The 15,371-nt window shown below is 39.4% G+C and overlaps 3 protein-coding genes and 1 long non-coding RNA gene across 6 annotated transcripts in view; 3 read left to right on the top strand and 1 right to left on the bottom strand.

Annotated features, from left to right (window-relative positions):
- lncRNA:CR44357 (long non-coding RNA:CR44357) overlaps window positions 1-15,371 on the top strand; it is a 239,347-nt gene that overhangs the window by 13,248 nt on the left and 210,728 nt on the right. The gene's annotated exons all lie outside the window — the stretch shown is intronic.
- Window positions 1-15,371, top strand: part of CG1677 (uncharacterized protein) — a 124,709-nt gene that overhangs the window by 13,248 nt on the left and 96,090 nt on the right. The window lies entirely within an intron of this gene.
- On the top strand, window positions 9,560-9,817 carry CG42781 (uncharacterized protein). The gene has a single exon (NM_001201626.3). The coding sequence runs from the start codon at window positions 9,643-9,645 to the stop codon at window positions 9,760-9,762; it is 120 nt and encodes a 39-aa protein (NP_001188555.1). The 5' UTR covers window positions 9,560-9,642; the 3' UTR covers window positions 9,763-9,817.
- On the bottom strand, window positions 13,597-14,410 carry CheA7a (Chemosensory protein A 7a). Its single transcript, NM_132167.3, has 2 exons — window positions 14,156-14,410; window positions 13,597-14,062 (listed from the first exon to the last, which is right to left on the bottom strand). Exons 1-2 carry the CDS (start codon window positions 14,375-14,377, stop codon window positions 13,751-13,753), a joined length of 534 nt encoding a protein of 177 aa, NP_572395.2. The 5' UTR covers window positions 14,378-14,410; the 3' UTR covers window positions 13,597-13,750.

Here is a 15,371-nt window from a genome sequence, read left to right as displayed (position 1 = left end):
TGCTGGAGGCCCGACAAGCGGATTTTCCAGGGCAACAGAGGCATGGGGGGGTAGGCATTAAGGAGCCCCAGGTCAAAAATCTGTGGGAGGGCAACAGGTTATTAGTTACAAGAAAGGAGAACGAAAAAGGGGTGTACAAAAAACGAATAATGAATAAGAACAATTACTAAGGTAACACATTAACACCTAATCAGTCAGTTAAATGGTTGAATTATAAAATTTATAAGCAAAATTAATAGTATTGTTCATTAAATTAATGAATATTGAAAATCTACGGGGAATCACATCACTTGCGAACAAATGAAAAAAAAAAGAAGTCGAACCTAAACAACACTTCAAAGTTTGCCGCTTAAATGATTTCAAGACGAGAGTAATAATAGCACCAAAAGTACCAAAAATCCGAACAAATCAGAAACAACAACGGAGAAACACTTGAGAAATTTATTGAAAATGCGTGCAGAAAAGCTCTTGAGTTTTGGATTTCCTCTCCTTTATATTTGCGTATTTTGCTTAGCGTTTTTTTTTTTATTCTGTTCGCCTATTATTGTTGTTGTGGAAAAGTCAAGTATGGGAGAAGAGTTTTTTTTTCCAATTGTTGTTCTCTAACCGCCGATCGCCTTTTGTGGGCCGCACATCAAACGAAACTGGGTGTTGCACAGAGGTTGAGCAATGGGTGATGGAAATGGGGGCAGGTGGCGAGCACAAAGACATTGAGTCCACTTGTGGGCGTGTACGGGCAGAAGTGCTCAAGTACAAACGGGCTTTGATTTCTTTTCGCATATAATTAGTTTAGTCAAAAGTTGAAACCAACTGACGGCTGGCTGCCTTGTGTTTTCCCTGCTGTTTTTCGCCCTTAACCCTTACCATTACCCTTACATCACCTTTTTGCCAAGTCCAGAAATATGTTGCATTCAAACAGGCGCAGCAAAAGTCTCACCTGAGTTTCTGGGCGAAACTTATATAGCAGTAGCCCCCTTCTCACGCCCTTTGCACCGTCCTCCATGTTTTTTCAACTGTCATTTTGACAGCTGCTTCAGCTTGTGATGTTACTTTTTACCTGTAACCTGCAAGCAGTGCAAGTTCTTGTTCTCAACTTTTTTTTTTAAACCTTTTTGTGCTAGACAAGCTGAAGAATCTGCAGGACGAAGAGCTGGCAAATCAGCTGTTTCCTACACAAAAAGAGAAGAACACCAGAGGCATTTAGCTGGCCAGGCTGGCGTTGTGTTACCGGGGGTTAGGAGTCATACATATGTACATGCAGCTGTCAAAGCCCAGCCACCAAGTTTCAAAACTTTCAAAAGAACTTGGAAAAATATTTAAATGGTATGGTTGATGGATGGTACTTGCTAAAGATGCAAATGGAAATTGCAAGGATTAATGTACCAAAATTATAAAACCCACAATGGATTCCTATCGTTTTTTATTTATTTTCCTTATTTATATCCCGAAATCTTTTTCGTTCTGCAACTCATATAATTTTGAGGCAATCAACGAGCACTCAAAAAATGACCAGCAACTTGAGATCCAATCAAAAGGACTTAATCCTTAGCTGGGCATTCAAACAACTTTTTAAACTTTCCGCTTCGTTTCCATAGCGTATAAATATTCTATAAATACCAATAAAAGTGCTGGGAAAAGTTGAGCCAAAAAAAGATAAGAAAAAAATAAAACAAAAACTTTTGGTCGTCGCAAAAAAAAAAAATAGAAGGAAAATACTTAAAAATCTCATCGACAGCAGTGTGCAAAGCAACAACTTGGGGCGGAAGTGGCTCAACAATTTTCAACACGTTTTCCCCACCAGCCAGGAAAATCATAAAATTTTAACGAACCTATTGAAAGTTTACACATTGCTGCTTGATTTCACTGGGCCAATGGGGCTAAGGCTAAGGTCCGGAAAGTGTGAAAAGCACCATCGAACGGCAAAGATTTTCACACTTAGACATTAAGGAAATTTATGAACATACATACACACACGCAGGGTCGCACCAGTGATGTTGGATTTGGCCACTTTTGAACGGCTTTTGGGTGCAAAATATTTAGCAATTTATGCTGTTATAAGTGAATGCTTTTAGTACACTGATAATTCCGCGCATTTAACATGTTTTTTTTTTTTTGTACATCTTTGTATGTTCTCTACTAACTACGATATGTAAATAAGTCTATGTGTTTACTATTGAAACATAATTGTATGCTAGCTACGAATTCTGTAGCGCACTATCTAAATAATAATCAGTAACATCACTAATCTTACAAAAGATAGAAACTGCAAGTTTAACAGCAGGCATTTAGAATTTGGTGATTTTTGACGGTCAAAAAGTGGCATCGCTGGGACGCACATGTTTCATGTTGGGCGCCGAAAAGTGTGCTACAGGAAAATTAAACTTACCTATGTAAACAAGCCCAAGAAAAGGTATCCTGTGAGTATGAGAGTGCGTGTAAGTGTGTTTGCCAGTGTGCGGCTGAGGCGGAAGTTATGTTCAAACTTAATTTAAGGTTCAATACCGTAACCAAAGAAAACCACACGAACTTTGGCTGGAAAGGCGACGACGACGATGAACGAGTTTCGTGTAACATAAAATCTTGTGGTTTATTAGATTTTAATAATTCACACGCTTCGAGTGTGTGTGTGTGTGTGTGTGTGTGCGTGTGCTGGTGTAGAAGACACATGACAGCCTCACAAAAAGATGGGCGGAGCGTGGCTAGAGAGAATTGCTGTGCATTTGAAGTCAACAAAAAACTAACTTTTATCTACCGCTCGTCTCAACTTTGTATCGCTTCAGCCAAAATCCCTCGGAAAAGACACCCAAAATCACCTGCCACCACCCACTTGAAAGAACACCCGAAGGTGTGTTTGTCTTAGCAGCAAAACAACAACAAAGGCAACGACAAATTTGTGGCATATCAGCGGTGTGTCGTGTGGGTTGTTGTGTCCGTACTCCAAGTGGTTGGGGATAAGTTTTGGGGCCCGGGAACTAGCGGGTTAAGACGGTGCTGCAAGTGCATACTTAAGAGTATGTGGAAAATGCCACTAAAGGGAATTGATTTGCCCAAGACTTGGCTAAAGATTGCATAATAAGTTGACAATGTCTGCCATAAGTTTTAAGCTTAAGTTTAGTTGAAATTTGTGTGTCTAATATAGAGCGGGAATATTTCCAAGATACTTTATTATGTTCAGCCTTTTTTTTAAGTAAATGCTTACCCAAAGTCCTTTGGTGGTTCATCAACAACATTTCACCTGCTTAATCTAATCCACTCTGTGCACTCCGCAACATGCACTTTTGACCGGTACTCTTTCCTGTTTTTGGTGACCCTTCATGCCGTCGACGGACATTCCACTAGCTCCCCACCCCCTCCGACCAATCGATGGATTAACCCTCTGAGAGCGCAGAGGATGTGACATACGAGTTAACCCCATGCCATGCCATGCCTGGCATTCCTCGGCTTTATCTACCTTGCAAAAGTTGGCAACTTTGGCTACTCGCTTAACAGGCGTATCGCTCATGGCCCAAAAGAGCTTGTTGGCCAAAGTCAAGTGCCAGGACATCAACAACGAATAAAGGGGGTGAAATGCACGGCAGGAAGGACAGGAATCACAAGGAGCACAAGGAGCTGAAACAAGGTTTCCGCTTCCGGCGGACTCTATAAATTTTTGCCATCTACCTGGGAGTATGCAAAAGATGATGATGCTACGAACAAAACAAAAAAAAAAAAAAGAAAGAGAAAAAAAACAAGGGAAGGCCAGAATAAATCAGTGAAAAATGTGCAACTTATGATCAAGTGTTCCCACAAGAATTGCAAACTTTGCACAGGCCAACCAAGATGCTTTTCCTTTTCTGCACTCTTTGTTGTCTCGGAACCTGAACGTCGAAGACATCATCGAAGTTATGTGCCCAGAAAAAGAGGTTGCATAGTTAAGTTGACCCTTTTTTTTTTGTTGTACGGTCCATAAATAGTTTATAAACTATGCTGAAACCAAAGGAGACTGCTTCAAAATATGGAGGTGAAGTATGAAGGAAATCACTTGTAAGAAGATAATTGCATTTCACACCAATTAATTTCATTCAGGACGGAACGCAAAGAAAAAACACACCGAGAAGCCAATGAAAAACAAACAAAAATTGGAAAATGGGCAGCGACAGAATCAATTTGAATTTTAAATTAACAGAAAATAGTGGAAGGAGATCGGGGTCACCACTCGAGAAGGACAGCCTAAGATTTGCGACTTTGCAATGGGGGTTGTATTACCCAAATGCAATGGCATCAAATGTCGTCTACAACTCAGCTTCCCCTCTTTTTTTCCTCGCGAAATACAAATTGAATTTTCCATTTAAAGACAATAGGTTGGCAAATTTTCATGCGCCGCAGAATGGGGAAGCAAAATGCCATTGTCGTCATTTGTTATTTTGTCGAAAAATTAAATTATTATTCCCAGTGGAAAGGAAACTCAAGTTCATTGTTTGGAGATCTTTAAACAACATAGACATCCCGTAGATATCGAAAAAGTTTGGCCGTATATTGATTTAGCTGGGAAATAAAATATGTAATATATAATATTACATTCTATGAACAGGAAAATAATTAACGAAAGCTTGAATGTTAAAATTTAGTGCAAATTATTGCTTATTTACAGTGTAAGCTTGGGTTTTTTCGTTTTTTGCTATACAGCGAAAAGCATTAACGTTAAAAAATCTTGAAAATAGGGCATCTGCGCATAGACTGTTTAGACCAGTCTGGCATTTTCTCCGCCAGACTTTGGTTTCCATTTTTCCATTTAACAGAAATTAATTTATTATATCAATATTTATGTTTCACTTAAATTATAATGCGTGAATGCAGTCATCCCTCTGTCTAAACTTTTACAATATTTTTTTTTCCGTTTTCCACTTTTCACTTCTTCGACCATTTTTGCCCGCCGCAAAGCAAACGAAAAGGGGGGACCCTTTGGTCTGAATCCCACTGACTTTTTCGAGGAATCGCAATCAACCATAATAAATATTAAAAAATAGCGCATAAAGTCAAACATTTTGGGGGAGCTGTCCGGATCGTTGATGGAAACTTTTCTAATAAAATAGTGAGCGTGGAAGCAATTGCAATTGTGAATTTCTGCAATTGCACAACTTTTCGGGCATATTCAAAAACCATTTTCGCCTATCAGAAAGTGTTTCAACAAATATTGACAGACGAAAAATGGAGGGCGGGTAGTGGGATGTAAATTGGGGGCGGGGCTATGGGTGAAAATGGCTGCCATAATTAACAGTTAATATTGCAGAAGCGGCAAACAAAGTTTGTTCCGGTTGTTTCTATTTCTGCTATTTGACTAGAACTCCCTTCGCCCGCCTCCTTTGTAAAAAGGGGGGCGCCTGGCGTTTAATAAGCTCACAGTTTGTGTTTGTGTTTTCCAACACTGCAAACACATACATATGAGTAAAATCTCCTCCATGCAAGCGAAACTCAAACAGAGGGGTTAGGAAAATGGTAAGGGGGCGCTGAAAAGCACTTGAACCCCTTCCCTTATTTTCTTCCATGGCCTTTTTTATGCTGGCACGCTTTTTGCTCATTTTTTGGTGTCAATGAACAGTTTTAACATATTAGCAAAGTTTCTTAAAGTACACATAAATATGTTTGATGTGTGAGAGAGCGCCAAGGAAAAAGGGAAAATTGGTATGGGAAAATCTCCGGAAAAAAGGTCTGGGTATGAGTATGGAAAAAGGCGGGAGACACAAGTGCAAAGGCAAACGGAATATTATGTAAGATGCCGGGGCCAAAGTGGCGGATGAGTATCGCATTTTCAAGTGCTCCTGGGTGGAAAAAAATATAAAATATAAAACGACGACGACGACTATGACTGCCCAAGCTGCTGGTTGCATTGAAAAGCGCGGATATTCCACAATTTTCATACGAATTTACCATGCGGCTCAGGGGAGTCATCTTCCATAGGGATATTGAAAACGGCTTTAAATGGATCGCAAAATTGGACAGCAAAAAACATACACATTTTTTGAGTCTAAAAGTTGTAAGTGCTTCTAAGAAAATGCATATGCTACTTAAGCAATTTATTATTGAATTCCAAATACTCATGGAATTTTAAGTACCTTTTGTAAGCTCACTCCAATCCCAAATCAACTTACAAATTAACTCAATAAAAGCAATTTTCGATATTAAATTATCATTTTCCCCCATTACCTCCCTGGATGGTTGAAAAACTTTCTCCTCGCCACTAACCCCTTCCCCACTATTCATACACACACACACACACGAACACACTCATATAAAATATGGATGAATGTATGTATGTATATATTCTTCCACTACAACTACAACAAAAGGATGTCGTGTCGTGCCGCGTCGCTTAATCATGTCAATGATTTATAACGCTTTCAAGGAGCGCACCAAAACTCGAACTTGTCGACGCCAACTTCCCCTCTCTCGCTTTCCCACCCATTTCCCCCAACCATTTTCCTCAAGGTGAGCGAAGGGACGTCAAGGGGGCGGGTGGCCACTACTGAATGACTTGCCAGACAAAAGCATAGTAACTAGCTTAGGAACCAGAGTTTGGGGCCAGGTCAGAACATAAGTTTTCCAGCTACTTATATGCCGCCATAGTCGAGGCGAAATTTATCTCACGAAAAATGATTTGGCTCATTATCAACAGGAGCTAAAGTGCAGCCGGTACACAGAAAATAATAATAAAATAATTCAAATTCAGATCGAATTATAAGGGAGTTCAAAAACCAAAAGTACAACATAAAAAATATGGATTTTTTGTATTTAACCGAATATATCAACAACAAATAAAAGATTTATGTAAAATATTCAAAATATTGATATTAAACTTGTTAAACAATGAATTACATATTTTAAGTGTACAAAAAACCAGAGATACATTTATAGACAAAAAAAGAAAGACGATTTCGGAGGGAGGGACATCGAATAAACGCATAAATCAACAACAAAAACAGAAAAAATGATTTATTTTTCTTGGCTGCTTCTTCAGCTGCTGCGTCTTCTTTCACTCCACCAAAAACACCGCCCAACTCCCAAACACTTTTTTTTTTTTGCGACGGGGTTGGACCCGTTGTATGATTGCTTCTAATAAGTAAAGTGGGATAATGCCAGGAATTTGTGGTGGAATGGGAAGTGAAGGCTACGTCGAAGGGGAAGTACCATAATCAGTGGGGAAAAATCGGGGGAAATAAATAATGTAGGAGGGGGCGGCAAGGTGTGCATGCCCACCAATAATAAAGTAATCAAAGTGATATGGTGTTGATGTCAGGAGGGAAGGAAGCAATGCTCGCAAGTTCATATGGGGCTGCTGTGCGAGGACAGGATGAAAGGAAGCCCCAAACAATGTGTGTTGTTATTGTTGCCAGGATTATGCCATTAAGACATGAGGCAATCGAATTATGGTCCTGGCCTGCAAATGAAATTGAATAAGCAACGCCAGAGGAGGAGGCACTGGGAAAATCCAGCTGAACAATGGAACAAAGGAGCAGGCATTTAAGAGGCCAATCTGGCTGAGAGATCTGGCTATAATAACTATTGGCAGGGGGAGTTATGAATGGTAAACTGTTTAAAATTTAAAAGCATACATCTTTATGATATATGTATGAATATGATATATATTTTTTTTACTTTTTACATTACACAAAATTGTCGAAAAATATGCGTGCATTGAACTTCTGCATTTGAAAGGACGCCTTCACATATGTAATCAATGTTATCAAAAAAATGTTTTTGATTATATTGAACAATTTAAAATGCAAATTTCGTAAAAATTTGCTTGGTTCATTCGCTGGAGGAACTTTTCACTACATGTGTTTGGTGTCTCTGCGCCAAAACCCCCCCATAAATAGTTGCTTAATTACCTTCTCAAGTGCCAAGTGCACTCACCTGGCCGGGGAAATAATATATCCCTCTCCGCCCTACTCATCCCATTTTTCGCTGTTTGCAAAAAACTTCCTGTACAAAGAAAACCCAAACACACAAAACAGTAAGGAGAAGTTGAGGCAAAAGCCGAAGACAAAGTATAAAACATATGCCAAAACACCGATTGCAATTAATCTTGTGCATGTTTTAGCGCTCTTCACCCTTTCCAAATTTTCCACAAGCGGTAAACTGTATTGGTAAACAACAAAACGGAAAACTTGTGCTGCATTTGGCTTTCTCGGTACTGGGTTCTCCCCTTTTTTCCGTCAGAGTTGCCACCTGCAAAAAGGAAGCAACCAATTTAGTGTGGTTGTGTTTGGGTGCTGTGATCTATTGTTGGCAAAGCAAACTTTGCAGCATACTTGAAGGCGCCACCCACATACATACATACATAGCTCTTATTCCCTAAATTTGTCTGTGTATATTACGCTGTGTACGTGTATGTGTGCTATAGACATTTGTGAGGTATCCCTTAAATACCAATTTATGGCACAAGCAGATAAAGTCCCAAATCTGCACTTAATCTTTTGCATTGTTTAATTTCGACTCATTGAGTTGGAGCGCCAAAAATGCCTCACACTTGGATTTCTCTATTTCCTAGCAAGATTGTGTATGGGTGATTGTGTTTGAGGGGGCGTGTGGGCGTGGCCATATGAATGGGCATTGTTCCGGGCAGAGAAGCGGCGTACTTAAGTTGCCTGGGAAATAAATCGCTGTTGACGTCTACAATGTGCTACACAGAGAAGAAAAAAGTTATAAAATGTGCACAGTTTTACATCTAAAATCCCTCAAGATCGTATACCAAAATTTGATCAAAAACTAGCATGAAGCATATAAGCCATATATATAAAAATATTTTTGCGTAATTTTTTCACCTGTTCTCGAGAAATCAAAGGGAAATGAAGTGCGGAGAAAGTTTAGACGGTGGGGGCTATCCGGTTTGCTTGTGTGCAATATTCGATGCTTCATTGCAACCACGGCAACAACAAAGACACGTCCTTGCTCAACAGGCGCAACAGTCGTCCTTGCTTCCTTCTTCCTTCCTTGCATTCAGCCTTCCTTAACCCCGGTTTGCCCGCTTTTCGGGCTCGATTTTGCGGTTTCCATGGGCGGCGTTTGCACAAGGATACGGAGAAGGGGGTCCTGAATCCGGGTCTTGGTCCAACGCAAGTTGTTCGCTAGTTAAAACTTACAACTTGCGCGTTATTTCCTGCCACACACACACACACACACTAAGACACACTTTCTCTTTGAGAAAGGGGTTCGCTTCACCCTCCTTCCGACCGCAACGCCCTCCGTACTTAAGGTGTTAACGCAAAAGCTTGACTCATAAAATATTGAAAAAGCCGCAAAAACTTTGCACCAAAAAAGCTGGGGAAAGTGCACATAGGTAGTACAGAGTAAAATGGTAGGGGATAAAGGGATATAGGGGGCCAATTGTGGCGGATTGTTGGAACCCCAAATTGAACGGTTAAGTGGCGGAGTCAGTGAAACTTTCTTATTTTTTTTTTTTTTTGTTTTTTGCTAAGCAATTATGTTATATTGATATTTATTAAATTAATAATTTAAATAACATTTATTTAACACACGTTCACTTTGTCTATAACGTCAGAATAATTTCGTTTCTGAAAAGAAAAGAAAAATGTGGAAATAGGAGCCCGTTCGTAATTGGTTCAAGTTTTAGTTGACTTCGAGATCTCAAAAAATCCACCAGCCATGTCCCCTGGCCACTTAATCCTGCTGCAGTTCAGCATGCACTGTTTCAAGATCATTTTCATCTATTGCATCTGTGTTAATGTCCTGGAGCATCTTGTTCAAAGCGTCCAGGAACACTGAACGGGATAATGCTGGGGGCCAGAATACGGAATCAATAAAAAACGGCATCTATTTCAAAATTTTATTGTTTTTTTTTTTTCTCTCTCTCTTTTTGATGGCAAATATTGTACTTATACCCGCAAAATGTGGGCTGACTTTTTTTTTTATCTCCACTCGAGTTGAAAATCGATATGATTTACGTAAATTACACATAATTTTTAATAGGCTTTTTCATCAGGCATAAATTATTTCCAGCATGCAAAAGCAGTCGCGGAGAAAATCCGAAACGGAAATTTAAATTACCTGCAACGTAATTACACAAAAGAATATGCCAATAAAAATGACTTATGTATCAATTTCCTTTACGACACAATCCCAGACGAAATGGGGAAGAAGATGATGACGATGATGATGATAACAATAAAAGGCAACGTAGCACAAAGCGAAAAATTTTCAATTTTATTTTTATTGCCTTATTGTGTATCAAATATTTACAATTATTTGCCCTCAAGTACGAGGAAAATGAGCCAAAAAGGCGCTCAGACGAGCCACGGCAGATATTTTTGGTGGAGCAGATAAATTCAAATAAATTTTTGGCATTGCACTGTAACCAAGGTGGAAATGATGAGCCCTTTTTGGTGGTAAGCGGGCGGGCAACACCCACAAAACTACAGACGTGAAAAAGTTTTCGATCAAAAACGCGCCAGAGAAATTACACCCGCTCTTCGCTTTCTTCACTTTCTACGAATATTCGTTTTAGTGCCGTCTTCCTCTCGGTGGCGGCATTAAAATTTTATTTTAATGCCATCGAGACGTTGATTTACAGCCACGAGATTCTCGGTCTGTGCTTTTGTGTGCGCACGGCAGGCGAAATATAATTTTAATAATATTTTATTGCTTCGAAAAGTGGTAATAGCGCGTAAAATGCCAGGGCTTGGAAAATTGTTTCGCAAGGGGAAGAAATTGGCGCTGGTAAAATGTGGTAAATATCCTGTAGGACATAAAGAATATAAAGAAACAAATACTAATTAATAGTATGTATTTATAAAATACACACAAATTTCTTTTCAAGTACTTTTGTTATCTACGCATTGAATCACTTTAAATGGAAATACACTTTCACGTCTGTGTCCTTTCAGGATATATTTCCCCCCCATTTTCTTTCATCCATGCTAACTGTTTATTTCTGTTGCCATTTTCGCCGGCGAAGGAAACCTTGCCAATTGAACGGGCGGGCTTCCATCAATTGGAAACACATTTGCCGTGAGCTTTTCCGCATTTCCCCGCTCCACTTCCGTCTGCCATCGCTATCTGGTTCATTTAACAACAATTATAATGGTTTCCACTTTTGGCATTACTTTTAACGGTTGTCTACATTGGTTTTCCACGGCTTTCTGTTTCTTGTACATATTCTCTTTCTTTTTATCTTTTGCGAGGCAATCGAAGAGCTTGTAGAACTTAATGAAATGAAACCTTTGAAAAAGCCAACCGGAAAAGGTGAATGAAGAGATTGGCCTGGCACTTTTCGGCTTTTTCGAATCTATTTTAAGTAATATTTATGTGACTTTACCTCCCACTTCATCCTTCGCGCGCACTCTCTTTAGCAATTAATTTTTATTTATGTCTGTATGCGTTAATATATATTTTTTGGTTCGCTTTTCCCTTATCAAACAAACAGTTGGCAAAATGATAAATGCCCTTCACCCGAAACCCCCTCTCTTTGGTAATTTAATATTTTTCATTTTTTTCCAAAGTTAGGGGGGGGCTGCTAAAAAATGACAATTTTTAATTATCAAATGCGTTTAATGATAAAAATTGTCTAAGCGAACGAACGGATGGGGGTGTGGCAGCCACTTTCCCAGCTTTTAATTTATGATTTATTTGTGTGGGTGGCGGGGCGCCCATAATAATTAATATTGCACACAAGAAAATGCCAGAAAATACAAAAAAAAAAAAAAAAGCGAAGCGAACCTAAGAGAAAACAACGAAACAGAAGGCGGGCAAAGGCGTCGAAAACAATTCCCCCGAGGGGGTGGGAACATTTTTTCATAAATCTTAAAGGCGAAGACAGTAAGTGCAATGTCATTGAGGGAAAAAAAATATAAAAGGGGTAGTAGGGGGAATAGAAAACAAAACCCAAGCCCCCCTTGAAACCCCTGCCCCCGTTGCGACCACATGTCGTCTTGAGCCTGCCGCGAACACAAAATTAAAAGTATTTCTCGAATTATTGTTAATGATGATTAAAAATATGTGTACCTGCGGAAATGAAATGGCAAGAAGGTGTGGATTGTGCAGGGACTACACCTGTCCCCAAAGCGAACACATGCTGCCATCTCAATCTTGACTGAATCCGAGTTCACATTGCTTTGACTTTTGGGAAGGTGGAGAAAGAGGAGTTTTCTTCAAGGAAATAATATAATAAATATATATTTTAGAATGCGCAACGGAAAAGGCAGAGAAAAATAATATGTACAAATACATATTTAATTTTCATTAATTTTAGCTGACATCCCTCAAGTTAAAATATATTTTCCTTACGATTAAAATGAGCCTGTTTGCCATTTATGCATTCGCCAAGGGAAGATCCATTCTGTGGGTGGTAAAGGGTTGAATGCGGCGTGTGGCGGCACTCGATAACATAATTATCTGTCATAATCAGTAGGCGTTGAAATGTGCAATTTAAAGAGCAATTTAATGCGCGCCAGCAGCCAAAAACAACAACACCGTTGCAGATACAGTCGCAGCAATATAGATACAGATACGGATACGGTTATGGATGGCGGGCGGATACAACTACACGTACAGATGTAGATATAAACACAAATCACCAGGCAGTTGCAGTTGCACAAAAGCGCAAGGGCGTCGCTGCAACAGCAACCGGTTGCACGGGGGTGGAAATCAGGGGGGTTGCCTAGTGCCGCGGCTGTGGGGTTTTAACAGTGGCGTAGTTGGTTAACTTACAATGGGGCAGCATCTTTGGCAAGCAATCAAAACACCTTGTTTATAAGAAAATCAATTGTACATAAGTATTTTGTAGTATTCAGCTACTTCTTCAATGCTTTCCTCTTACATATTAGACTTTGATTAACATTCCCCTTTTAACACTACGCCACTGTAGGTGTTTGCCAACGTCTAAAGCATTTCGGTGATTGTGTCAGTTTGAGTTTTTGCAAATTTGCATCGGATTATTGCAATAAACATAATTATGCGCGCTGCATATGATTTTTCAATTAAACACATGCCAACCCTGCGTGAAAAACCCCCTCTTTGAGGGGTTATCATTGTGGACTCCTGGGTCTTTCTGCTGGGGCGTGGCAAATAAAGGGTTAAGCTGGCTTTTTCGGAGATGGAAAACGGGGGACTAGATATTTGATACCGAGGGATTCTGGGATGACATGACCAACCAATTGCTGCTCGTTGCGGGTGTTTGTAATGCATATTTGTTAATTAAGTGTCGCATATGTGTGAAAAACCCCCAAACACCCAGCATGTGGTGCCATTCTAGCGGTGCTTAAGTGGAATCAATGGATTGTAATGCAAAGATAATCATTTTTAGCAAAAAAAAAAAAAAAATTAAATAAAGAACGAAAAAAAGTGGCGCACATATAATTATATTTATTCTGAAGAGCCTTTGCCTTGAGTGGAAAAATGGAAAAACAGAATGGGGCGTTGCCAATGAGACATATGCCACGCACTCAACAGAAATTGCAGAAATTTCAATTAGATGAGGTGTTGAAGCTGAAATTTTGCGGTGCAATTGAATTTGTGTTTGTCATTTCAAGCGTATTGCACTTGATGACTGGCTACCCCATTCTTATTCCCAACATATCGTAAGCCATAACGAAATATTTTTGTCTTTGAAAGTGAAGTCATTATATTGATATTCAAGGTAAAAGTAAACTTAAATATGAAGAAGAAGAACGCTTGTCGTGTCATATGGATCCACCCGGAACATATCAAAAATCACTATATAAAAAAAAAAATTAAGAAAAAAAATGTTTATATACCCTTAAGTCAGGGTAACAGTAGCCACAAGTCCTGCTACTGGGACCTCACGATCCAACAAGGATAACTGCAACAGATAGTCGCCTTTGGGTGCATTGTCCGGTAGGAAATTGGTCTCCAATTCGTAGTTATCGATAGTATATTTGCCTTTCGGAAATGGGCATGTATCCTGATCCGGTAAATTGGAAGCCTTTTGTATGCTTGGATACGAGTCCTCATCCTCTTTAATGAACTGACAGAACGGCTTTTTAACAGCCATTACCATCGAACCCCTTTGATTGGCATTGGAATCGTAGACATAAACCATGAGAACAATCTAAAATGAAATATATTAACGATTGTTAAATAAAGATTTGCAGGAAAGTTGCTCGGAAGAAGGTATATATACGATATATTTCAAATCACTTACCTTCTGCTCATCGGCCATATTGAGTTTGAATTCAAAGTCTCCGCTAACCACAAATTGATTTCGTGAGACCTTTTTCATACTCAGCGTTCCCCAGTCTACCCAATTTTCCTGATTTTCGATGGTGTCGTCCATCGTAAAGGTGTTTAGCTCCACACTGTACGGCTTTTCGGCTCGACAACTATGAACCAAGAGTATCGAAAGCAATAGTGTAATTGGACCCATTCTGAAACGGATGGACCCTGCCATTGTGCTACTGTCACTACAATGTCGGTTGTCGGAATAAATCTCCAAATATATATGTCTACAAAGTACTGGGGAAATTTCATTTCGCACGCCAAATCGTTGTTTAAATCCTATTATGTGCATCTATCTGGATGTATCTTTTTGCCGTAATTTTTATGAGTTTTAATTGTGGTTGTCATTTCGTGCATCGCAAAAATTTTGCGACAAGGTTAAAACTAGTTTATGAACATAGCTCGTAATAGTTGTTTGAAATCTGTGAGCACCATTTAAGTGACCTTACTAGAACTTGTCTCGTTAATACAAAGTTTAAAATATATAGATCATCATCGAATGCGTTTGTGTACTGACGTATTTGAAATGGCTCCGTTGAGATGTATAATTGTATTTGCGTTCTTTCAAATCCCCGTTTCACCTGTTTGCCAACAATTGTTATCCGCTGTCTGCTCAACTTTTCCGTTGAAATTCTATAAATATTTTATACCAACTAATCTCTTAACACTCAATTGAGACATGTAAACTTTTAATAGCATTTGCTTCACTCTGCCAAAGTCTGATGAAGTAAAACGATGGGGAAAATGGGAAATATTGGTGGTCTGGAGACCTTGTTTTATGGCCTGCAGCAGTTTTCGTGTTTGAACATCAAAAGTAATAAATTCATCGAACCATTACAGGCTAGAAATTCAGCGGCTAAGGATTTTGTTGTTTTAGGTCGTTGCTCAATAACTTTTCGCCGGCTTTTCCCACTTTACTTACTTTTCCATCGGTCTTGCCGTTAATTTTCCGCGAACTCCCCTGCGTTGTTTGCCGTTGTTTTTGCCTCGTTTTCCACCGTTTTTCCTCCTCGACTGTTGCTGCTGCTGCTGCAAAGTTATTTAGGTAACTGTCTTGACTTGTTTCTTTTGGCCCTCTGCATTGATTGCCCCTGGAATTCTGAAGTTGGGGTGAAAGTTTCGCAGGGGTCACCATAAATATT

The sequence above is a fragment of the Drosophila melanogaster genome, chromosome X (assembly GCF_000001215.4).
Source record: "Drosophila melanogaster chromosome X".
Classification (NCBI taxonomy): Eukaryota; Metazoa; Arthropoda; class Insecta; order Diptera; family Drosophilidae; genus Drosophila; species Drosophila melanogaster.
This window is presented reverse-complemented; position numbering and strand designations above follow the sequence as displayed.